The sequence below is a fragment of the Cervus elaphus genome, chromosome 19 (genome assembly GCF_910594005.1).
Source record: "Cervus elaphus chromosome 19, mCerEla1.1, whole genome shotgun sequence".
Classification (NCBI taxonomy): Eukaryota; Metazoa; Chordata; class Mammalia; order Artiodactyla; family Cervidae; genus Cervus; species Cervus elaphus.
This window is the reverse complement of record NC_057833.1, coordinates 4,512,449-4,538,909: the sequence shown is the minus strand read 5'-3', so window position 1 is coordinate 4,538,909 and position 26,461 is coordinate 4,512,449. Positions and strand designations below refer to the sequence as shown.

General features: G+C 37.5%; 1 protein-coding gene across 3 annotated transcripts in view; it reads right to left on the bottom strand.

Moving 5' to 3' along the window:
- Positions 1-10,023: 10,023 nt before the first annotated feature.
- The window catches only part of EIF2A (eukaryotic translation initiation factor 2A), a 37,313-nt gene continuing 20,875 nt past the window's right edge, over positions 10,024-26,461 (bottom strand). For all 3 annotated transcript variants that reach the window (XM_043873852.1, XM_043873853.1, XM_043873854.1), the window contains 6 exons: positions 26,218-26,334; positions 22,852-23,423; positions 18,778-18,891; positions 13,283-13,411; positions 12,524-12,589; positions 10,024-10,429 (listed from right to left, as the gene is read on the bottom strand). In XM_043873852.1, coding sequence (XP_043729787.1) covers positions 10,364-10,429; positions 12,524-12,589; positions 13,283-13,411; positions 18,778-18,891; positions 22,852-23,423; positions 26,218-26,334 — 1,064 coding nt within the window. In that variant the 3' untranslated portion in view covers positions 10,024-10,363. The remainder of the gene's footprint in view (positions 10,430-12,523; positions 12,590-13,282; positions 13,412-18,777; positions 18,892-22,851; positions 23,424-26,217; positions 26,335-26,461) is intronic.

Sequence of the window (26,461 nt, the reverse complement as noted above, 5' to 3'; positions counted from 1 at the left end):
CAACAAAGCACAGATCTCTGGGGGAAAGATGATTCCAACTCAAGCATAAGAACTGTCACTCAGATTGCATCCCCAAGCCAGCCCAGCTCGGTTCAAAATAAGTTAATAGGTCTAAAACTCTAAGAATGCAGCACGACATTGGACCCCCAGAAGCACTGGTGGCTCAGAGAGTTTTTAACAGCTCTCTCCCAAAAGAATATAATGCAAAAAGGAGAGAGATTCTCTATCTCACCCAGGGTTACTACGTATGGTATGATGAAGCTCTAGCATCTCAGGATTGATATGCTAAATACGCACAAATGCTGAAAGCAACCTCAAGCCTGGTGGAGCAGTCTCAGGTGCCAGCAGGCGGTGGGGTCTTCAGCAAAGGTCGCACTCATCAGAAGACTTATGGGGCAAGTGGAGGCAGTGGCAACACTTGGCAAGAGTGAATTCATTTGCTGACCATACATCAGACATCCCCTGAAGCCTCCTAGACATACCTGAAGTGGGGTGGGCGTGGCAGGCATAAGGAAAAGGAGAAACCTTAAATGCATTATTACTAAGTGCAAGAAGCCAATCTGAAAAGGTGGCCTACAGTATGATTCCAATTATATGACATTCTGGAAAGGGCAAAACTATGGAGACAGTAAGATCAGTGGCTGCCAGGGAGAGAGTGGGGAGATGAACAGGTGGAGAACAGAGGATTTTCCCATCAGAGAAACTATTCTGTATGATTCTATAATGGTGGATACATGTCATTGCCCCTGTGACCAAACCCATAGGATATTCAACACCAAGCGTGAAACAATGTAAATTATGGACTTTGAGCAATTATGTGTCAAGGCATTTACCAATTGTAACAAATGTACTACTGTGGTGGGGGATCACCTCAATTTTGCTGTGAACCCAAAACTCATCTAAAAAAAAATCTTCCCTTCCTCTGCAGCAGCCTTGTTAGAGTCAGCCACCACCCCTTTCTCCAGGGCACAGGGTGATGTCCAGAACCAAAGTAGACACTTCTTTCAGGTCAGAGGGAATTTGGTTTCTCACAGCGTCTCTGCAGGGTTGGCATCACGGCTGCACCACCTGGGCGGGTGTGCAGGGCCCAGGATGTGAAGACGCCGAGCACTTGGTTTGACGCTTTGCTATCACCTCTTCGACATTCTTATTTTTTGAACAAGAACTCCCTATTTTCATTTTGCACTCTCCCCCCCCACCCCACCCCACCCCCACACCCACTTCTATGTCTAAGGCTGATCACTTCTCTGCTCTGGTCAATATTATCAGACACTAAATTCTCAAGTCTTTCATTGCCAGTGTTTAAATGCAAACGCATGCTTGAGTTTTGCTGTCCAAAGGTATTCTTTTCAATCAATAAGTATGCCTGAATTGTCTCCATGATATGACTGCGGGCTTGGAAGAGGAGGGACAAGCCTGGGATTCTAAACTCCTTAAGAGGGTACCATTCACCCCTGCTGGGAAGAAGAAAAGCAAAGCCAACTGGGCACAATAAAAGTGTCTCTCTGGTGATACCACAATTTTAGGATTTGACCTGTTTAGTTTCTACTGAACATAAACAAATAAACAAAACTGCCCAGAAGTAATTTTGCCTGAAAATGTGAATGCAAACAGCTCTGTTTTGCCAGGTCTTCTAAGACTTCAAAAATGCAGCTGGATTTTCTTCTAAAGGGAACTTAATTCCTAAGAGAATTGGGGAGGCATTCCCAAGTCACATAGTGCCTAATTTGCAACTATTTCTGGACTACACACTGATTTCCTTTTCCAAGGGTCCCATCCCTCCCCAGACAAAACAAACAAACAAACCCGAGATGGCGCCCTGGCTGTGATGGCTCCGATCCAGTTCCACGGTCTCTTTGCTTTACTTCCCCTTTTCTCTCTTTCTCTGTCCATCTCATGTACACCTTTTTCTCTGAAATGGTCTTTTTCTCATTCCCTCATGCATCCAGTTTGTGCTTTGTGATCTTAGGAAAAATCTTTCTTTCCTTCTCTGTTTCATTGATAAAAACTCAGTGACCTCAACTGTGGTAGAATTTGAGAATAGTGTTAATTTAATTGAGGAAGAGAAGACAAGTTTATGTGTATGGAGCACAGAACGAGTATCTAAAGTGCAGAAAAATAACTGAAAGCATTTAGAAATCTCCTTAAAATTATTTTCTTCTTTTTCCATCATTTAAGTCTGCTTAAAAAAAAAAAAAGTTAGCATTCAAACTTTCAAAAAGAATTCTCACTCTGTTTTCTTATATTGGCATTAATTTTAACAAATTAACTCGTAAATAGTATTTTTGTTTTAATGAATATATACTCAGTTCTTCCATGTCAGGTTTTCATGGGATAATCTCAGCACCAATAACCACTTATTATCTCTCTGTGGGAAAACATGCAAAATTTCATTTGTAAATATTTGACCTATAAACAAACTCTTGAGACATGATTCATTTGCAGCCAAGAGTTCCTGACAGAACTCAGGGGTAAGGTAGGAATAAGTCTGATGGCAAGGACCTAACAAGGGTTAATTCAAGGAGTCTGGCAATATAAAAACAAAGAGCAGCAATATAGGCGATTAGGCGATTATATTTGCAACTAGTTGCAGGGTGGAAGCTTATTATTTACCCTGTGGCATGTGGTATCTCAGTCCCACAAACAAGGAATCAAACCCATGTCTCCTACACTGGAAGGCGGATTCTTAACCACTGGACCACCAGGGAAGTCCCGATATTTGCAACTTTTAAGTGAGTGAACATATTTTCCAGGCATGTTCTACAATTTCTAATTCCTTGCTACTGATAAGTTGCTTTAGTCATGTCCGACTCTGTGCCACCCCACAGACGGCAGCCTACCAGGCTCCGCCGTCCCTGGGATTCTCCAAGTAAGAATACTGAAGTGGGGTGCCATTGCCTTCTCCATCAAATTCCTTAATTTCCCAATATTCTGATCTTTGAAACGCTCTAGTGGCCATAACAGGAATTGCGTTTTGGGGCAAACCAGCATCAACGTACGTTCCTTGTTTTATGACTTTTCTTCCCTATGTGCTAAAGTGAGAAATAGATTCAAGGGATTAGATCTGATAGACAGAATGCCTGAAGAACTATGGACGGAGGTTTGTGACACTGTACAGAAGGAAGAAGTCAAGACCATCCCCAAGAAAAAGAAATGCAAAAAGCAAAATGGCTGTCTGAGGAGGCCTTACAAACAGCTGTGAAAAGAAGAGACGCTAAAGGCAAAGGAGAAAAGGAAAGATATACCCATTTGAGTGCAGAGTTCCAAAGAATAGAAAGGAGAGATAAGAAAGTCTTTCTCAGTGATCAGTGCAAAGAAAGAGAGGAAAACAATAGAATGGGAAAGATTAGAGATCTCTTCAAGAAAATTAGAGATACCAAGGGAACATTCATGCAAAGATGGGCTCAATAAAGGACAGAAACGGTGTGGACCTAACAGAAGCAGAAGATATTAAGAACAGGTGGCAAGAATACACAGAAAAACTATACAAAAAATATCTCTTTGACCCAGATAATCACGATGGTGTGATCACTCACCTAGAGCCAGACATCCTGGAATGTGAAGTCAAGTGGGCCTTAGGAAGCGTCACTATGAACAAAGCTAGTGGAGGTGAGGAAATTCAAATTGAGCTATTTCAAATCCAAAAACATGATGCTGTGAAAGTGCTGCACTCAATATGCCAGCAAATTTGGAAAACTCAGCAGTGACCACAGGACTGGAAATGGTCAGTTTTCATTCCAATCTCAAAGAAAGGCAATGCCAAAGAATGCTCAAACTACTGCACAATTGCACTCATCTCACACGCTAGTAAAGTAATGCTTAAAATTCTCCAAGCCAAGCTTCAACAGTACGTGAACCGTGAACTTCCAGATGTTCAGGCTGGATTTAGAAAAGGCAGAGGAACCAGAGATCAAATTGCCAACATCCATTGGATATCAAAAAAGCTAGTGAGTTCCAGAAAAACATCTACTTCTGCCTTATTGACTATGTCAAATCCTTTCACTGTATGGATTATAATAAACTGTGGAAAATTCTGAAAGAGATGGGAATACCAGACCACCTTACCCACCTCATGAGAAATCTGTATGCAAGTCAGGAAGCAACAGTTAGAAGTGGACATGGAACAACAGACTGGTTCCAAATAGGGAAAGGAGTACGTCAAGGCTGTATATTGTCACCCTGCTTATTTAACTTATATGCAGAGTACATCATGGAAAACGCTGGACTGGATGAAGCACAAGCTGGAATCAAGACTGCCGGGAGAAATATCAATAACCTCACATATGCAGATGATACCGCCCTTATAGCAGAAAGCAAAGAAGAACTAAAAAGCCTCTTAATGAATGTGAAAGAGGACAGTGAAAAACTTGGCTTAAAACCCAACATTAAAAAAACAAAGATCATGGCATCCAGTCCCATCACTTCATGACAAATAGATGGGGAAACAATGGAAACAGTGACAGACTAATTTTTTGGGCTCCAAAATCACTGCAGATGGTTACTGCAGCCATGAAATTAAAAGATGCTTATTCCTTGGAAGAAAAGTTATGACCAACCTAGACAGCATACTGAAAAGCAGAGACATTGCCAACAAACATCCATCTAGTCAAAGCTATGGTTTTTCCAGTAGTCACATATGCATGTGAGAGTTGGACTATAAAGAAAGCTGAACTCCAAAGAATTGATGCTTTTGAACTATGGTGTTGGAGAAGACTCTTGAGAGTTCCTTGGACTGCAAGGAGATCCAACCAGTCCATCCTAAAAGAAATGAGTCCTGAATATTCATTGGAAGGACTAATGCTGAAGCTGAAAACTCCAATACTTTGGTCACCTTATGCGAAAAATTGCCTCATTTGAAAAGACCCTGATGCTGGGAAAGATTGAAGCAGGAGAAGGGGATGACAGAGGATGAGATGGTTGGATGGCATCACTGACTCAATGGACATGAGTTGGAGTAAACTCTGGGGGTTGGTGATGGACAGGGAGGCCTGGCGTGCTGCAGTCCTTGGGGTCACAAAGAGTCGGACACAACTGAGCAACTGAACTGAACTGAACTGATATAGACTGAATGTTTGTGTCCCTTCAAAATTCACACACTGAACCTATTTCCCAGCATCATGGTGTTTAGAAGTGAGGACTCTGGGCAAAGCCCTCCTAAAGGGGTCTAGCACCCTTATAAAAAGCCCCTAGAGCTCCCTGACACCTTCCACCGTGTGAGGACACAGTAAGAAGACAGAACCAGGAAGCAGACTCTCACCCGCTTCCAGATTTGTCAGAAAGAAATTTCTTTTATAAGCAACCCAGCCTATGGTATTTTGTTACAGTAGCCCTGATGGATTAAGACACTGGCCACATCTTTTGGCAGGAATCTTCGTTTTTACTTCAATTCAATGTCAATCTTAAAACTTCTAAATATACTGTATTTCCTTTGTAACCTGCATTTTACACTGTAAACAACTGATCTGTGTAGCTTAAAACAAAAAAAAGGCATGAAAGTTATTCCTTCTAAATCTGATTTGATTCTATTACCTTTGGAGACAAAGATGACCCAGAGAGGTGGGCACTTAGAGTTTGCTTATTCTATTATTCCTCCTGCCTTTCAGAAATGTAAAACAAAAAGCAAAAAAAAACACTTGACTTTGGCAAGATTGGAACAGCAAGGCAGTCACAGTAATTGGTCACTTTACTACTTATAAATTCATACTATTTCCCTGCTCTGGACATTAATGTATTAATACTTACAGAAGTGGATGAACTCAAGAACTGCTTTGAAACCTCACTTTAATAAAAAAAAATTTTTAATATTCCTAGTTATCTTTTCTCGTATTTCACTAACTCAAAGAAATACACTGCAAAACTGATCACCAGTTAAACTGAGTATCCAAAGACCTAACTTAATTTTTTGAGACACTCAACTTGGGGCATCCCTGGTGGTCCGGTGGTTAAGAACTTGCCTTGCAATGAAGGGTACACTGGTTCGATTCCTGGTCTGAGAAGATCCCACATGCCAAGGGGCAACCAAGCCCATGTGCTGCAACCACTGAAGCCCGCGTGCCTGGAGCCCATGCTCTGCAACCAGAGAAGCCACTGCAACAAGCCTGGGCGCTGCAACTGGAGTAGCCCCTGCTCGTAACTAGAAAAAGCCTTTGTGCACAGCAACGAAGACCCAGTATAGCAAACCTATTTAAAGAAAAAAAAAAAAAAAAGACACCTGTTAATCCCAGAATAAACATCTATACTTTGTTATTTTAAAGCATGTGTATATGTGTATTTAACTGACATTTTATAACCTAAATGTACATTGGTGTGGGCTGGTTAAACTGTCTTACCTCCGAAGAATGTGGTCATTATAAAGGTGTATGTATAAATTTTAAAAGGCCAATGTCCTGATATGAAATGACTTCTAAAATATGTTAAGGGAAAAAAATACAGAACTTTGTGTGTGTGTATATATATATATATATATATATATATATTTTTTTTTAAAGGAAGTGTACGTTACACTTGAATATAAATAGGCAATGTATCTTTAGAAAGATACCTAAGGAACTGGTAATCACTGCATCTAGAACAGAGGTACCTTTCATTGTATGGCCTTTGTTCTGCTTGAATTAAAAAAAAAAAATCCTGTGCATGCTCTTCCTACTTAAAATTTTAAGAGTATTTTACGTGTTACTATATAGGATATGCTTATAAATCAGTAAGAGAAAGCTAAATACCCAAATAGGGAAATGGGCCAATGAAAAGGAAAAGCAATTCACTAAAAAAATATAAATCACCATCAAATGTGGAAAAATACATAACCCATTACTAGTAAAAAGAAGTAACAAAACAAAAAAGTATCATTTCCCCCCTCTTGATTTGGTAAAAATTCAAGCGCCTTATAGATCTGATAAGAATATGGGAAACTTTCATTGGTAAAAGTTAAACTTTGAAAGAAGGCAATTTGGCAGTATCCATAAAAACTGAAACGTGCACAGGCCAGCAGTCTTGCTTACACAATCTACAATTACACTAAATCAAGTGCATAAGGATATATTACCCCAGGATACAGAAGCAATATTATCATAGTGACCTACAGCACAAGGACTGTCATCAGACTGCTGGGTTTAAATCCCACATCCTAGCTTGGTGATATTGGCAAATTTCTCAATTCTATAGCCTTAGGGTCATATATGTTGCAGAAAGATCATGTAGGTACCCGTTAATAATAAAAAGAATTATATGTGAATCAGTACGTGAAGGAGTCAAACTCATTTTTTAAATATTAGATAACAGACCAGGATAAAGATGGAATCCCAAACTTAATAGGCGTTTGTAAGAGAATACAGCAGATTTTCCATATTTACTTGCCAAAATTTCCTAGGAAAAAAAAAAAAAGAGAAGCATTTTTGCAAACATTTACCTTACTCTCATGCTCTGTTATTAGGTGACATATTCCAAAGAGCAAATGAATTGCACATAATACCCGTAACAACGAGTCCTTACCTTAGATATTACTGGTGTATAGAAGTCATAAAACTGAACTGGAAGACAATTTCCTAGTTTGAAGCCTAGTCTCGGTTATGATTTTAAAATTGTACAAAATTATATTTTTATGTATAAAAAATTAAACATTACAGATATATCTAAAGTTCCTTCTGACTGCCCTCCACTCTAGTAGTCAATGTCATCAATTGACTGCATACCCTTAACAAACCTTTTTCTGTAAGTTTACATACTTAAATGTAACCATCAAAAAGTGTATTGTTCTGAAAAACTTTGTTGTTATTTTATTTGGCAACATATCTAAGTATGTCTTGATATTGTACCTCTATTTCTTTTCTAAGAGAATTCCTTTTTATGGCTATGAAAGTTGGGTTTTGCTCCTTTTTCTCCTCCCTCTCTGGGAAGCTTGTGTAACTAACTAATCAAAGAGCCTTTGTGCTACTGAAGGACCTCCCCTCAAGCTTATAATATTCTTCACGGATGCTTATGGTAAATGCCGAACACGTTTCTTTCTTTTTCTTCCCCAGACATGCTGTGCGGCATGTGGGATCTCAGTTACCCTACCAGGGAATGGACCCATGCCCCCTGCATTGGAAGCGCAGTTTTTAACTACTAGATTGCCAGGGAAATCCTCCAAATACATTTCTGAGAGGATTAATGAAAAGAGATTTTTATGAGAATCCAGGAATTACATTTTTTCCTTTATAATGAATACACAACAGTGTATTTAAAATTTCAAGCACACTTTCATCACTTTACACACTTTTCAATAACCATATATTTAAAATAAAAATAAAATATGTAGTCCAAGAACATCTCAGTGATTTTTACATTGACGTGCTCAGAAATAAACATGATGCTAGTGGTAAAAGAACCCACCTGCCAATGCAGGAGACATGAGAGATGCGGGTTTGATCCCTGGGTTGGGAAGATCCCCTGGAGGAGGGCAAAGCAACTACTCCAGTATATTGCCTAGAGAATTGCAGGGATAGAGGAGCCTAACGAGCTACTGTCCATAGGGTTGCAAAGAGTCGGACATGACTGAAGCAACTTGGCACACAAAAATAAAACATTTCTTTGGAAAAATTTAAATAGATTGATTACAGAAATAAAGACAATCTAAACACTGAGTCCAAGTAATCTAATTTTAATAGAAACAGTCACCTTGGAGCAATTAAAAAGCATCTGACTGAAACAAAAGGTTCAATGATGATACTTCTAAGATAAACATTTCATTAAAAAAAAATGGGGGGAGCCACATGGCATGCAGGATCTTAGTTCCCTGACCAGAGATTGAATACGTGCCCCCTACAGTGCAAGTGCGGAGTCCTGACCACTGAATCACCAGGAAATTCCCATAGATTGATTGATAAGATTTATTGATTACTCATTTATTCACTGTCATGCCACAGAGTGTGTGGGATCTTGGTCCGCCAACCAACGATTGAACTCAGGCCCTCAGCAGTGAGAACACCAAGCCTAATCACTGGAACACCAGGGAATTCCCTTAAGATGGACATTTTTTAAATGATTAATATATTTGCTGTAAACTGTGTAAATTGGTAATTAAAAAATTTTAAATTAAGAAAACTGTTAGGCTGCTTGGCCAAAAAACATTACACTGGCTTAAGGTGAATTACTTAACATTTTATTAGAAAAATACATTGTTTTTACAATATATTACTTTAAAGAAGCTTATATTTCTATTATCAAAAATGAATTAATGTTGAAAGAAATTACATGTACACGAGTGTGTATGTGTCCACATTCACTCTACACACAAAACGTTTAAAATACCACTCAAGGGACTTTGACAGTGGTCCAGTGGTTAAGACTCTGCTTTCACTGCAAAAAAAAAAACCAAACCAAAACACTTCAACTTTAATTCGTTAGGTCTGTACCAAATCTTATTTGTAGCTTTGGGACATCAGGAAGCTCAGTTACCTGTGTATCTCTCTCAAAGTATTCCTAGATTCTTTTCTTTTACTTAGCTTAAATATTAGCTCTGGATAATTAAAACCTGTATCAATGTAAATGCAACAAAAATAACTTCGAATGTAAATCAGACAAAAAAAAGTAGCTGTAACAGACTCCAAAACCAAATATAAATCAGTTTTGATAGCTGAACGTCTTGGGTTACCAGTACATCTTTTATTCATCATATAAGTGAACAACCAAAACAATCAAGACAACTACAGCTAAATAATCATAGTTCACTTTTAGAAAATATTACCTTGTCATTAAATGGTCAGGTTTATTATCTGAAATATCAAAATGTTTTATTATTTTCTACTTTTAAAGTTCAGACTTTAAAACTAGTCAGAAAAGCTTTACTTCAAATACTACCAATAATATAAACAATTTAATATATTTAGTACAACCTGATTTTAAGGCTTTTCTTTAATGTTCGACCATATAATCTTTTAGGATCAAGATAGGTATGTTATATATTCAAAGAAAAAATTTCCCAAACTTGTTTTTGTAAATTAATAAAGAACTTGCTAATCAAAGAACTTATAACAGAGTCAACAATGATTAAAATTAAAATCTCTTTATTAATTGATATGGTAAACACTGTCCCCTACTAAAAAACAATGACATTAGTCTTTCAATCTGTCAAGCTTAGCTAAACTGAAAATCATATGTCTCTTTTCTATATCGTATGTTGACATGATACAGGGTGCAGGATGTAAAAATCAATTTAACAGACTTATTAAGTAATTGTACAGATATGTAGAATCGTAGATAAATGGTCAAAATTACAAGTGAACGAATGTTAAATGTGGGCACATGGATTTTTCTATGTACACTGATGGGTTTAACAGAAAATACGTTTGCAGTGATTTCTGGTAACCAGCTTGCTTTCTCTGAATCTTTAAATACCCAGTTCCAAATCTTCCAGCTCTTGGAGAAGGGCTTTCTCTTTCTGAATTTTCTCCAACTAGAAAAGTTTAAAACAATAAAGTTATTAAACAGGAAATGAAATAATTATTAGCTCAATAGTCACATAGCAAAAGAGAAAAAATTTAGAGAAAGAATATACCTGAGACTTTACCAGATTTTTTGGTAACCACAGATTTAAAAAATACAGATTAGAAACAAGGTCTAATTTGTTGTTTGATACGAATCAAGTACTTGGGTGCAATCTCAAAAATGACAGAATGATCTCTGTTCATTTCCAAAGCAAACCATTCAATATCACCGTAACCCAAGTCTATGCTCCAACCATTAATGCCAAGAAGCTGGAACGGTTTCTATGATGACCTATAAGACATTCTAGAACTAACACCAAAAAGCAGTGGCCACAGGACTGGAAAAGGTCAGTCTTCACTCCAATCTCAAAGAAAGGCAATGCCAAAGAATGCTCAAACTAATGCACAATTGCATTCATCTCACATGCTAGTAAAATAATGCTCAAAATTCTCCAAGCCAGGCTTCAACAGTTTGTGTACTGTGAACTTCCAGATGTTCAGGCTGGATTTAGAAAAGGCACAGGAACCAGAGATCAAACTTCCCGCATCCACTGGATCATAGAAAAAGCAGGAGAACTCCAGAAAAACATATACTGCTGCTTCATTGACTACGCTAAAGCTTTTGACTGGGTAGATCACAACAAACTGTGGAAAATTCTGAAAAAGATGGGAATACCAGACCACCTGACCTGCCTCCTGAGAAATCTGTATGCAGGTCAAGAAGCAACAGTTAGAACCCAACATGGAACAACGGACTGGTTCCAAATTTGGAAAGGAGTACACCAAGGCTGTATACTGTCACCCTGCTTATTTAACTTCTACGCAGAGTAACATCATGAGAAATGCCAGACTGGATGAAGCACAAAATGCAATTAGGAGTACCAGGAGAAATAACAATAACCTCAGATAAGCAGATGACACCACCCTTATGGCAGAAAGTGAAGAGATACTAAAGAGCCTCTTGATAAAAGTGAATGAGGAGAGTGAAAAAGCTGGCTTAAAGCTCAACATTCAAAAAAATGAAGATCATGGCATCCAGTCCCATCACTTCATGGCAAATAGATAGGGAAATAATGGAAACAGTGAGAGACTTTATTTTCTTGGGCTCCAAAATCACTGCAGATGGTGACTGCAGCCATGAAATTAAAAGATGCTTGCTCCTTGGAAGCAAAGCTATGACCAACTTAGCATATTAAAAAGCAGAGATATTGCCAACAAAGGTCCTAGTCAAAGCTATGGTTTTTCCAGTAGTCTCGTATGGATGTGAGAGTTGAACTATCAAGAAAACTGAGCACCAAAGAATTGATACTTTCTAACTGTGGTGTTGGAGAAGACACTGAGAGTCCCTTGGACTGCAAGGAGATCAAACCAGTCAATCCTAAACGAAATCAGTCCTGAATATTGACTGGAAGGACTGATGCTGAACTTGAAGCCCCAATACTTTGGCCATCTGATGTAAAGAACTGACTCATGTGAAAGACCCTGATGCTGGGAAAGACTGAAGGCAGCAGAAGGAGACGAGGATGAGATGGTTGGATGGCATCACTGACTCAATGGACATGAGTTTGAGCAAGCTCCAGGAGTTGGTGATGGACAGAGAAGCCTGGTGTGCTGCGGTCCATGGGGTCATAAAGAGTCGGACACGACTGAGCGACTGAATTGATGAATCAAGGAGACAAAAAACAGAGCTGTCTTACTGCATCCTCTACGTCTAATAAATCTTCCATTCTACAGTTGGGCTTCAGAGTGTGGAGGACAGGAGGAAGGAAAACGGGCAACAGGACAGTGTGACCTGAGATATAGAAAAGAAGAGAATCTTCTGTTTGTCTAACATAATAAGCCAGCAGCTACAGCATTAGTGTCTCACAGGAAATAGGGACTCCCTCATTCACCATGATCCACGTTTTCCCCATCCTTGCGTATTTCTTTTTTTTTTTTATCCTTGCTATTTCAAAAGAAGTTTTAAAATTTATATACTCTTTAATCTGATTAAATAGTTGCTTGTAATAAAAAGGGGAAGGGTGGTAGTAACTATGAGCCCGAATGAAAAATGCAGAAAAGACCTGATTTTTTTCTAGCTGTTTTCCAGCTGCTGCTTGTTCTTTCAGCTGTTCAATTGCTTTCAGTTTCTGTAAACACCAAACAGGAGTCAAAAGGAAGAAAGAATAAATAATTTCAGAATGCACAAACTTTCAAAATTAAACATAAAATTGTGTACATTAAGAACATGAAATTTGGTATTTTTCAAAATATTAATATTACTATATATGTACATCTATGTATATATATATATGTACATGTATATGTATGTAAATATATGTCTAATTTCACCATTTATTTCAGTACCTCACGGTACCCGGACCATGTCTTTACCTTTAAGAGAAACTCTGTAATATAACCTGGGAAGCACTCTAGAAACCTGATTTTACCTCCAAGGCCACCATCACACAGTGGCTGCAATAATGACAAGTCAATAAACTTCCTTCTGTACCTCGTTCTTCATCTTTAAAAATGGGATGAATATCTGTCCTACCTGTCTCACAAGCGTCTAATGAAGTAGTGAGTATCAAAATGTTCAAATGTACATTATTTCTTGTTACTCTAAAAATCAATAATAAAGGACTAATACCCCTTAGACATCTGTGAATAAAACTAAAATCAGTACCATTCCTAAGCGACAGTATATTTCATGGTGAGAAAGCAACAAGGATTGCTACAAACCTCTCAGATGCCTGTCTTTAGGCCTCTAAACACTATTTCCTTTATATAATTCTCACATGTTCTTTCAATACACACATGTGCTTTGCACTGAAGTCTCCCACCTTCTTTAGGTTCTTGATTTTTTTGTCTGTCTCAGGGTCCCCGGAAGTTGCCTGAGAAACAGTATTTCGTGGAGTGCTTTGCGGGGCAGGAGCAGGTGCCTTATCTGGACTCTTGTCACTTCTTGCTTCCTGCAGGAAATATTTTCAAGAATTCAGTTTTCAAAAATGAAATCATTGAAGTATTTCAACAAACACAGCCTTTTAGAAAACAAAATATGATTTTATCTTTTACACACTTTATATAAAGAAAGCAACTGAATTGCTGGCCCCAAGTATGTTACACCGTCCCATAATAGCTATAATAAAGCTTAAAGAAATATTTCAGTACAATGCTGAAAGATATCCAAAAGGCTAGATCTGTAATTTAAAGTAACATAATAATAAAATAAAAAACAACAGCATCTTGGGGAATTCCCTGGTGGCCTAGTGGTTTTAGGACCCTGAGCTTCTACTGCAGGGCACACAGGTTCAACCCCTGGTCCAATAACTAAAGACCCCTCAAGCCACGTGATGCAGCCAAAAAAAAAAAAAGGATTTTATTAATATTAGCAAAATGTAATAAAAATATTATGTTAGTAATGTAAAATATAATTAGTATTATAATGACAAATGGAAAGAAATGAAATGACCTTGGTGAAAGAGATTACTGTTCCAGCCAATAAGCATTCTAGATTTTTGGTTATTTTGAGATGTGCTGTTATATGGATGATTTGGAAATGCGAGAGGGCTTATCTAACTAAGGTGTGTGAAATTTCACTCTTGGGATATCCTCCAAAACTATGAGTATGTAAACTCAAGTACATAAAACAGATGATGCTACAGGGTAAATCCCATAGAGATTTATTTACAATCAGATCAATTCAGCTCAGCAACACTGTGCCATGGAGAACTTTTTAAGTAGGGCTTCTACTTCTTCCTTACAGAGTTCCCAGTGGAATACACAGACTCTGCAAGACTCTAGAACCTCTTAGAGTTCTGGAATACTCCAAAGTATTGGAATACTTTTCCAAACAAAGTTTGGAATACTCCAAACTCCCAAAGCATCCCAGGGGAACATGGGACTGGGTATCACTTCTAGATCTCCAAATCTAAAAATGTCTGCTGGAGAGTTTTTAGACAGTGCAGAATTGGACCATTTTTTTTCTTTTTTAGAGTCATGTTGGTTGTAATTTGTACACTACAATCCACAAATGCTAATTCCTAACCTTCTACGTGAAAAATTACCAAGCATTTAAGAGTATTCAGAAAGAAATTATTTAGTTTCGATTCTTAAGGAGCCTGTAAGTACTGATAATATGGTGTAGTTTGGTATTTTTCATAATAATATAAAATTAAAGGAGAAGAGTGGATAAAAGGAGAAGAGACATACTTTGCCTACCAAAATTCACTTTTGAAATCTGATAAAAAAAACTTTTAAAAATTATTTATTTTTATTTATTTTGGGGCCGTACTGGGTCAAATAGTACTGGGTCCGCTCTTTACTGCAGCATGCAGAATCCTTTAGTTGTGGCATGTGGGATCTAGTCCCCTGACCAGCGATCGAACTCGGGTCCTTTGCGCTGGAAACGCAGAGTCTTAGCCACTGGATCACCAAGAAAGTCCCCCCCAATTTTTTCACTTTAGTTGTTTGTGGGACTATCCTGGCAGTCCACTTTCACAGCTGAGGGCCTGGGCTCCATCCTTGGTGGGAGAACTATGAGCCTGTAAGCTGGGTGGCATGTCCAAAAAAATAAAAATGTAGTTGTTTGTAATCAACTGAGAATACTAATTTTCTAGGAAGATTAATGTCATATAAAAAACTATTAAAGTTAAGTGAAATATGACACAATTTCTCCATATTTTAAAAAACAAAGAGTAAGTCAAAATGTCTATGTTACTGTATTTAAATTCTGGTCATTCTCTGGAAAGGCTATGCGTATGGTAAGATTAAATTCTGTTTCAATTATTTTTTATAAAGACAATAAGTTCATAGAATCACCAGCAATTTATAAAAGTACTTGGTTAGATTATATACATCTGACTCCTTCTCTTTGGTTCCTTAATTCAAGGTCAGGCAAAAGAAAGAAGGTCTGGTTAAGGTGAGGTCCAATCATAGATGGTTTACCTTCATTCTACCACACAGTCATAACTTTTCCTAACTTCATCCAGTTGTCTCAAAAAAAATAATAATTCTTTGCATACTGACAGAATTATCTTGAGAGTAGAAAACATTTTACTCTCACTGAGAAAACATGCAAAGAGCAACTCCACAATGATGGGTTAGTAGTATCATCTTTAGTAAATAACATGTGTCAGTGATTATATGGCTGTATGAAGTGGGGTGTGGGAGAGTGTTTCTGTAATTATTACGTTTTACAGTAAAAGCACTCATTGTTTTTTCAAAAGAGCCACAGGGCTATCATTAAGATAGTCTCTATTTTAATATTAGCTTTTCTAAATTAGAAAACTGAGTCTATGACCCTCTTCCCAAAATTTTATGTACTCAAGTATTAGAAAAACACACAAAATAAACAACTAATATTTTATTACAAAGGGATTTTACTTAGCTCAGTACCAGCAATGGTCATAGTAAAAATATCTTCTGATAAAGAGGAAGAAATATCACTTATAAAAAATAGGATTCTATGTTGAAAGGATTTCTGAAGACCCTTAAATCTCAATTACAAGGAATCTTATACAGTCATTATAAAAAACAGGATGGCAGTTCCTCAAGAAATTAAACACAGAGCTACCATATGATCCAGCAATCTCTCTTCTGGGAATATATATCCAAAGGAAACAAAATCATTATCCCAAAGAGGTATCTGTACTCCCAAGTTTGTCGCAATATTATTTATAATAGCCAGGGTATGGAAACAAGCTAAGTGTCTGTCAACAAAAGAATGAATATAGAAAATGTAATATATAAACATTAAACATATATAGAGTAGAATAGTATCCAGCCATTAAAAAAAATAAAATAAAAAGGAAATCCTTCCATGTCCTGGCTATTATAAACAGTGCTGCGATGAACACTGGGGTGCACGTGTCTCTTTCAGATCTGGTTTCCTCGGTGTGTATGCCCAGAAGTGGGATTGCTGGGTCATATGGCAGTTCTATTTCCAGTTTTTTAAGAAATCTCCACACTGTTTTCCATAGTGGCTGTACTAGTTTGCATTCCCACCAACAGTGTAAGAGGGTTCCCTTTTCTCCACACCCTCTCCAGCATTTATTGCTTGTAGACTTTTGGATAGCAGCCATCCTGACTGGTGTGTAATGGTACCTCATTGTGGTTTTGATTTGCATTTCTCTAATAATGAGTGATGTTGAGCACCTTTTCATGTGTTTGTTAGCCATCTGTATGTCTTCTTTGGAGAAATGTCTGTTTAGTTCTCTGGCCCATTTTTTGATTGGGTCATTTATTTTTCTGGAATTGAGCTGCAGGAGTTGCTTGTATATTTTTGAGATTAATCCTTTGTCTGTTTCTTCATTTGCTATTATTTTCTCCCAATCTGACGGCTGTCTTTTCACCTTACTTATAGTTTCCTTTGTAGTGCAAAAGCTTTTAAGTTTCATTAGGTCCCATTTGTTTATGCCCATCAGCAGATGAATGGATAAGGAAGCTGTGGTACATATACACCATGGAATATTACTCAGCCGTCAAAAAGAATTCATTTGAACCAGTCCTAATGAGATGGATGAAACTGGAGCCCCTTATACAGAGTGAAGTAAGCCAGAAAGATAAAGAACATTACAGCATACTAACACATATATATGGAATTTAGAAAGATGGTAACGATAACCCTATATGCAAAACAGAAAAAGAGACACAGAAATACAGAACAGACTTTTGAACTCTGTGGGAGAAGGTGAGGGTGGGATGTTTCAAAAGAACAGCATGTATACTATCTATGGTGAAACAGATCACCAGCCCAGGTGGGATGCATGAGACAAGTGCTCGGGCCTGGTACACTGGGAAGACCCAGAGGAATCGGGTGGAGAGGGAGGTGGGAGGGGGGATCGGGATGGGGAATAAGTGTAAATCTATGGCTGATTCATATCAATGTATGACAAAACCCACTGAAATGTTGTGAAGTAATTAGCCTCCAACTAATAAAAAAATTAAAAAAAAAAAAAAGGAAATCCTACCATTTGCAACAACATGTATGAACCTGTAGGGCATTATGCTAAGTGCAAAAAGCCAGAAAGAGAAAGATAAACAGATAAATACTGCATGGCATCACTTATAAATGGAATCTAAAAAAGAGAGACGTCAAAATCACATAAATGGAGAGTAGAAATGGTGGCTGTCAGGAGCTAGAGGGAATGGGGGATGGGAGAAATGGGAAGGGGCTGGTAAAAGGGTACAAACTTTCAGTTACAGCATGAATAAGGTTTGAGGATATCATGTATAATATGGTGACTATAGTTGATAATACTGTATTATACTGAACACAGTGATTGAAATTTGCTAAGAAAGCAGAATTTAAATGCTCCGTTCCTCAGAAGTAAATACGTAAGGTGATATATGTGTTAATTAACCTGACTGCAGGAATCCTATTACAATGTATACCTATATCATATCATCATGTTGGACACTTTAAGATTCTTATTTGTCAATTACACCTGTAATCATTAGCTGGAAAACCAACAACAACAAAAAAGGAATCTTAGCTACTAGTCTGTAACATTCGGGACCAGCAGAGGTCCCTACCCACTCTGATGAGAGGCGAAGTCCTGCTTTTACACAAGTCTAATACGTGGACTAGTTCATTTTACTTAGAATCACCAAAGCCTGGGTTATTTAAAGATATTTCTGGAGATAAAAATATATCAACTACAAAAGAACACACCAATATCTTAAGCCCAGATTTTAGCAGAATATGGTTGCACAATGAAATTCTACTGGAGAAGGAAATGGCAACCCACTCCAGTATTTTTGCCTGGAGAAGCCCAAGGACAGAGGAGCCTGGCAGGCTACAGTCCCTGGGGTCACAGAGTCGGACACGACTGAGTGACTGAAGATGAAAGAAATTCTGTACCTTAAAATAGTAACTGCCTACCAAAACACCCACGTAACCCAGAACTGTCAAAATCTAAGCATTAATAGGCAAGACCAAGTCGTCTGAACCTCACAACTGTGATTACCACGGCTTTACCAGCCGCGCTTCCAGTCCTGCTGGCCTCACCACCACCGTAAACCACAAGCCTTCACCATTTACTCGCCAATTGTCATGCTGGTGTGGTTTTCCAACTACGAAGTATATAAAAAATTATTTTAAAACAATTCCACTGTTTGGACACTTCTGGTATTTAGATTTCTAGTTAAATAATTTCCTGTAGTAATCTACCGAGTGACAAAATGGCTTCATAATCATGCAATTTCTGGTCTACAACTACAGTTTATAACCTGACAGTCAAGTTTTTAGGACTACAATTCTTTAAACTTTAAGGCATAGGGCTAATTTAACTGGTTTTGTCTGTTTTGGTTTTGAAAAGATAAGTATCCCAAGTACCTGCTTTGCAGCTTTCTTAGCCTCATGCTTCCTTTGATTTTTAAGGGCTGTTTTTGATAATGGCTTCTCATTTCCTGGTTGTGGTTTCATATTCTGAGGTGGTTCTTCTTCATGCTATGGAAAATACAATAAATGATTTTGAAATGGAGTCCATGTTTTTAAAAACATATACAACAAATTATACAATTTTGCTAGTACACGACAAATTTATTTTATCAAATTTATCTTAAGTTCACTGACAATATTTCAAAACTCTTGTGGCAGGTATACTTTGATGGTCAGGATGGATTTAATAAGGATCTTCCTATTAGTTGATATATGGTATCTTTCAATTATATAAGAGCCAGCAAAATTCACTTTATTTTTGTTTAAACAATGGCATTTTTCTTAGTACTACCATTGACACATGATTTTTATAAAATTAGATACTAACAATAGCTTCTGTGGTCCTTTTGGATCTGACTACTGCCAAAAGAAATCCAGTTGCCTCAATTATTTTCTTTGCACAAATAGTCAATTGATAGATCTTTATTTGCAAAATCAGAGATTAGAAGATAAATGGAAAAAAAACACTGACAGTAAGAAAACAAATCGAACAGGAAGGGGTAAATAAATTACATAATTATAAATCCAGCTAACATAATGAAGAAGTCTTTAAAAAACTAAGCAACTTGTCAGACTATACAATGAAAACAATCATTTTCATCATCAGATATAATCATTAACTACATTCAATAAGAGGGTGAATTACATGTAGGATCAAGAAGGATTTAATGTAAAATATGATGACTATACTTGATAACACTATTGCATAACTAACTGTACAGCTCAAATTCCTTGAGAGTAGAATTCAAATGTTCTCAAAAAATAAATAAATAAGGTGATGGATGTGTTAATCCCCAGGTGAGAGGAAACATTTTCAATGTTTATCAAATTACTATAATGTACCCTTTAAATATCTTACAATTTTATAGATAAATTATGTTCCAATGAAGCTGGGGGGAAAAAAAAAAGTAACACCAGAGTAGTTGCGGGCAACATGTAGTATAAATAACAGTACTCAACTTCTTATGAGATTCATCTGCTTATTGATTTCTCTCAACTTTGCTATAAGCTGAATGCTGTCTCTTAAACTATCCATACTCAGCACATCAAAAGGACCAGATCTCCAAGAAGTTTTTTGAGTACTAGATCTCAGAGCTGTATTATACTTACAAGTGCCATAATCAAATGGGCAGGGATCAAACATTTAAGATATAGAGTAACAGCAAAAAGCCATAAGGTGATTTTATCTTAGCAGCTTCACTAACTATAGAAGGCATCAAAGTTCTGTGTGTGAACATACCCTACTTTGAAGCAACTGAATATATGAAAATCCACAGTTGTACAAGAGACAAATGTGCACAGGAAGCCTTTCACTTTTTTTATATCCACTGCTTGTAATGATAGTTAAGATATACGAATATTTACTCAACATTTGTGTTATACATCAAAACTCTTTCAATTGGGAGCTCTTCTATATAGTATCTTGCTTTAGTTGAAAAGTTTCCACTCATGAGAACTTCAAAAAAAGACAAAGCAATTAAGAAAGATGCAATAAGAAAGGATGAAGTCCCTTCCACTCTATGAGCATCATGTAGCCATTGACAGACTTTCATCTTGGATGAAAAAAATCCACACGGTTATTATGGATCACAAGCTTTTCTGGCTTTAGTATGTGTCTACTCATCTTTGCTATAATCTGAATGCTGTCTTTAAACTATCCATACTCAGAAATTTCATTCTTACTAATAAAACTTGTTTCTTCAGTAACATTAACTCTAACATCGTTTTGATGAACATGTTATAAAAGTGAAGCTTCTCTGAAAGCCAAGAAATACTTCCTTAATTAATATAGATATTTTTACTTATAAAAAAAGTAATCTTTTTTCTTCAGGGGAAAGAATCCAACAACATTTTTTCCTCCTTCTTCTATGTAATCTTCTTTCTTTGTGAAATTATCAACTAGGCTAACTTTGTTTCTAGTAATTTCTTGACAATATTTTCTTTGTCATTTAGCTCTCCTCTGGAATTAAATACATACAAAAATTTCTCATTCATAGGCATGTAGCTCCTTCAACTAAAATGATGTGACAGGGTAACATAATCCCCAGGTTATATACAAAAGCAAAAATTTAGTGGAAATCTTAACTGTCAAAAAAGTTTGGTTTTAAGAAGCTCTTACATAGTTTTTTCCCACTATTTTCAAAGTATATTCTTTCTATTTTAATTTTTCTCCCTCCACTGACCAAATTAGCTTTATGAGTCAGAGAACAAAAATATACACTATTAATAATTCAGAATTTCTTTCTCTTGTGCTAACTTGCACAGATTTAGAAAGCAGGATGGGTTGAGGTCACTTTTTTAATCTTGTGTAAGAAAAATTTCAATTGAGAGAGAACAAATTTTAAGACTAATATAGCCTTTTTAAAAAAATCTAAAGACAAAAATAGTAAATAGGGCTTAATTTGTCATATGTTTTTATATATTTTTACTAAATAACAATGCAACAAAAATGTTTAAACAGAATATTTCAATGAAGTCAAAATGCTGCATTTTGTGGAGGAGGAAGAAGAATTGTTGTTTTTGTTTTTGAGAAGGCGGTAAGTGGCACAAAGGAGCTTGGCGGACTTCAGTCCACAGGGCAGCAGAGTCAGACACGACTGGGCAACTGAGCACAGCGCAGCACATAAGAGGCATATGGGAAGCACAGAAACATTTACCCTTTGAGAGAGTACCTACTCCCCTGAGGGCTTAATCATTTAGCGACTATACATTTCCATTTACTTGGAACAGTCCTAATATACACCTCATGTGTGGTCTTGTGCGTGAGCTCAGTCGCTAAGTCATGCCCAACTCTTTTGTGACCCTACAGACTGCAACCTGCCAGGCTCCTCTGTCCATGGGATTTCCCAGGCAAGAATACTGCTGTAGGTTGCCACTTCTTCCTCCAGGGGATCTTCCCGACTCAGAGATCGAACCTGTGTCTCCTGAGTCTCCTGCGTTGGCAGGCAGATTCCTTACCACTGAGCCACCTAGGAAGTATCTTTCTATGAATACCAGTAATTTTGTTCTTTATTCTTAGAGTAACTTTATTCCTCAACATCACCACAGAAACTCATCTCATTAATAAATGCTCTCTTCTGAGCTCTGAAACATTTTATAGTAGATCAGCATCTGACCAATACTCGAACCACAGTTTTGCATCAGAGGTAAGGATCTAATGGTCCAAGGACAAGTGTCTTTTGTTTGATCAGCAGTGTCTTAAAAAAATTGAGGCATTTCATACAAGTATCCAGACTTGTTTTGTCTTGAAAAATCAAAACATTTTGGCAAACTGGGCCTAAAAATGTCCTGTGGAAACAAATGGCTACTGTTGTGCAGTTGCTATGGCCTTTAAAGAGGGAATGTTCTCTCTTTCACCCTTCCCCACCACTCACCATTGCCTCACAGTACCAGCCTAGCTTGCCAGGCATTTGAATTTGAGCCCACACTCTACAGCCAGTGAAGTCACACCCACTCATCTTTCCCAAGATTTTACATTAATTACTTTGCCAAGTTAACAACCTTTCACTATCTTCAGCAGCAGGTCCTCCACAATTTCTACCCTAGAAATTTATATCTTCTAATCAGATACCAAGTAACACAAGAACACGCATGAGAAAAAGATCTAGGGCATAAAGAATGGATGTATGGATACCAGGGGCGGGGGAGGAGGGGAGGGATGAATCGGGAGATTGGGTTTGACATATATACACTACTGACACTGTGTGTTAAACAGGTAACAATGAGAACCTGATGTACGAAACAGGGAAGTCTCCCCAGTGCTCTGGGTGACCTAGATGGGAAGGAAGCCTGAAGAGGCGATATACACACACATATAGCCGATTCAATGGCTATACAGTGGAGACTAATGCAACATTGTAAAGTAATTACACTCCGATAAAAATTAATAAATACATTTAAAAAAAGAAAGACCTAGGGAACTCTACATTGAAAACCCTTTTCCTAACAAAGCAGTAAAACTCTACTTACCAGTTTGGAATTGGTGACTGGTTTATTTCTTAAAGCTGGGGGTCTATAAGCTGTTGCAGCTTTAGGTTCTTCACTAGGCACATCACTTGGAACTACTTGGTAAGTTATTGCTTTTTCTGGAAATATTCCGTCTAAGAATGGCTGCCAAGAAACCTGCCATAATTCTGCATTTGACGGCACATCACGCTTGTGCAGGACAGAGCCCGTGTAGTGCCAAACCTTGTACCCGTTGTTCACGCGCAGCCGTGGGGCACACGTGGCTGTGACGATGTGCTCGCCGTCCGGGCACCAGGCAAAATGCGTAGAGTCGGGGGCCAGCGGCTTAGCGATGAGCCTGTACTTTCTAACATCCCACACTTCCATTTGCCCCCTCAGGTTCCCGAATCCAGCCAGGACCAGTATGTGTCCGTGAGGGCTGTAGTAGGCCGCGTTACGAGGGCCAGTTCCAAAATCAAACACGGGATCACACTTCAGGTTGAAGACCGTCGCTTTGGCCGGCATGAAACCGTACACGGCACAAAACTCAGTGGAGCTAGAATTCCAAACCACATCATAAATGGGGCCGTTTTTCGCTAGAACAAGAAGATAAAATCTGTTAGTGACAAAGAATTATATACAGGAATGTAATATTTAGTAGCACAAGTTATAATCATACAATGCTCATAAACAAGTCAAATAAGAAAAATCCAAAACTTTCACAGTATGACAAAATTAAGATTTTTTACATGACATACAATGGAAATTAATATATAACTATAAATTTAATTAAGAACCCCTAATAAATCTCAATTTCTTTTAAACATTTTGGCAAGGTGGACTCATAGAAGCATCAGCTATTATTATTATTATTAAACTATTGATAGTCTTCCTTGCCAGAGGCAATATATGTATATAGCAATAAAAACACAGACTATACAAAAAGACAAGCCACAAAAATAAGCCCCTCTGGTGGTTCAGTGGTAAAGAACTCGCCTGCCAATTCAGGAGGTGTGGGTTCCATCCCTGGGTCAGGAAGAGCCCCTGGAGACGGAAACGGCAACCCACTCCAGTACACTTGCCTAGGAAGTCCCACTGACAGAGAAGCCTAGCGTGCTACAGTCCGTGGGGTTGCAAAGAGTCAGACACGCCTTAGAGACTAAACAACCATGACACAGACAACCAATCATCTATCATATTTCCTGCATATTATTTCAGGATACTTTTGTTGAAATTAAGCGTCTCTCTCTTAAATACATAAATGCACACATACACACAAATGTTTTAAACCTTTCTTGTTTCATTTAATACTCCTATCTTGGAAATTTTTCCATCAAAGCACATTGAGCTTTGCCTCATTCAGTTGCACTGTGTTCCATTACAAACCCTGCTATTTACTTCCCATTTGTGTAAATATACACATGTAACACCTGCAGGACAGAAACTGCCTGGCCAAAGGACACATACGTTTACTTGATAATGTACACTGAAATGCCCTTTAAAGAAGTTGCACCAATTTACACTACCAATAATTTCTGATAGCAAAGACTTTCCCCTCACTGTTTCATATTTTTATCTTTGCCAACCTATTAAGTGAAAAACTGTACCTTGTTTTCCTTTATTATAAGCTAAGCACCTTTTAATAACTTATGCATAATCTTATTTCTTTTTTTAGTGTCCTAAATAGTCCTGTGGACTATTTTTTACTGTCCTATACCTATTTTTCTTTCCTATCATTGGTCTTTGTTATACTTAATATACTATCAAAATTCATCTTTTCTCATACTCATCCCTTTTCTAAAAATATTCTTCCCTAATTTACTGTTTGTTTTGCTTAATTTATGGACTCTTTTCTTCCCCTAATGTAGAAATCTATAATTTCATATGCTCAAACTTATCACTTTCCCCATATGACTTCTGTCGTGTTTAGAAAATCTTAGTCTACTTTAAGATTAGAAGAAAATTCTCCCGCATTTTCTTCTAATTCTGTAGTTTTAGACATAATTTTTTGGCCCAGCCAGAACTTATTTTGGTAAACAAGTAGTAGCAAAAACTTTTTGTTACAAATAGCCAACTGTCCCCAAACCATATATTAAAAGAGCAGTATTTTCCCCCATGATTCAAATGCTGACTTTATTATAAGTCAATAGCTACAGAAGTGTGGATCTATTTCTGAATCCTGTTGTTTTCCACTGATTTAACTGCCTATCCATAACACAGAACCAAACTGTCTTCACTACAATTGCCTGACATCTTAATAGTATCTGAATCCCTTTCTCCTTACTCTTTTTTTAGAAAGTTTTCAAACCACTCTTGCATGTTTACTTTTTGATATCGACTTTGGAACGAGCTTATCTACTTGTAAAAAAAGAAAATCTACTGGCATTCTAATTTAATTTTTAGATCAGTTTGGAGAGAAATGACATCTTTGTAAAATTCTTACAAAAGGTTAGTTTGCCCTTCATTAGTTTTAGTTTTCTTCCCTTCAGTCCTATATATTTCTTGTTTTTTTGTTGCCATATATGGAATCTTTCCTTCCATTATGTTTTATAAGAGGATGCTGTTTATACTTTGACAGTCTACATGAGCTGAGGTGATTTGCTTTTCACCTTTCAAAACTGTATCCTTATTCTTTTGATCAGGAACATTGACTAGGTCTTTCAGAATGTTAAATAATAGTAGAAAGTATGTGGGGGGGAGTCATCCTTGTTTTGTTCCTGACTTCAATGGGAATATATACTTTTTTAAAAGAAGTTTACCTTACCCTTACATGTTCAATTCAAAATAAAAAAGATCACCGAGTTGCAGGAATTTTAAAACTATTAAGTTATCTTAACTCCTTGAAACAAGGTACAAGGTGGCTAACACTCTTCAGTTCTGAAGATGCTGCTAAACCCAGGAGATCAACTTGTTGTCATAGTTAGTTAAATAAGCTCCCAAAGAGCTAATACAGCGGAATTACCTCACTCAGCAAGTTCCCTACTCAACTTGCAGCAAAACTAAATCAACTAATTGGATTCTGTCAAAATACAGTGTGTTTGGGGATGAGTTAAATCCCTTAATGAAAATAAATTTTATCTTAAAGGTTGTTAAGACATGTGAGTTCTATCACTTGATCAAGAACTTAGATGTGGACTTCCCCGGTGGTCCGGTGGTTAAGAATCTGCCTTGCAATGCAGGGAAAGTGGGTTCAATCCCTGGTCAAGGAACTAAGATCACACACGCTGTGGAGCAACTAAGCCGGTGTGCCCAACTACTGAGCCTGCGAGCCACCATCAGAGTCTGTGCCGCAGCTAGGACCTGATACAACTGGGGGAAGAAAAGGACTTGGATGAGAACATTTTTGTGGCGCGGTATTTCTGCCCATCATCGACTCGGCCTGACACTCACGTAACTGCACCACGGCGCTCTCTCCGTTTGTCCCGATGTAGTGCAGCGTCTGCTCCCCGTAGTACGAAGCGCCCGTCTTGTCAACATCTGTGCTAGCTATTACCAACACAGCGGTAGCTAGAAGCATAAAAACTTTAATTAGGTTTAAAACATAAATTAACCTAACGTTGATAAGAAAAACATTAAAAAGTGTAACAGACCATATGTAAATTTTCAATAAATAAGTACTGGTAATTTTTCCTTT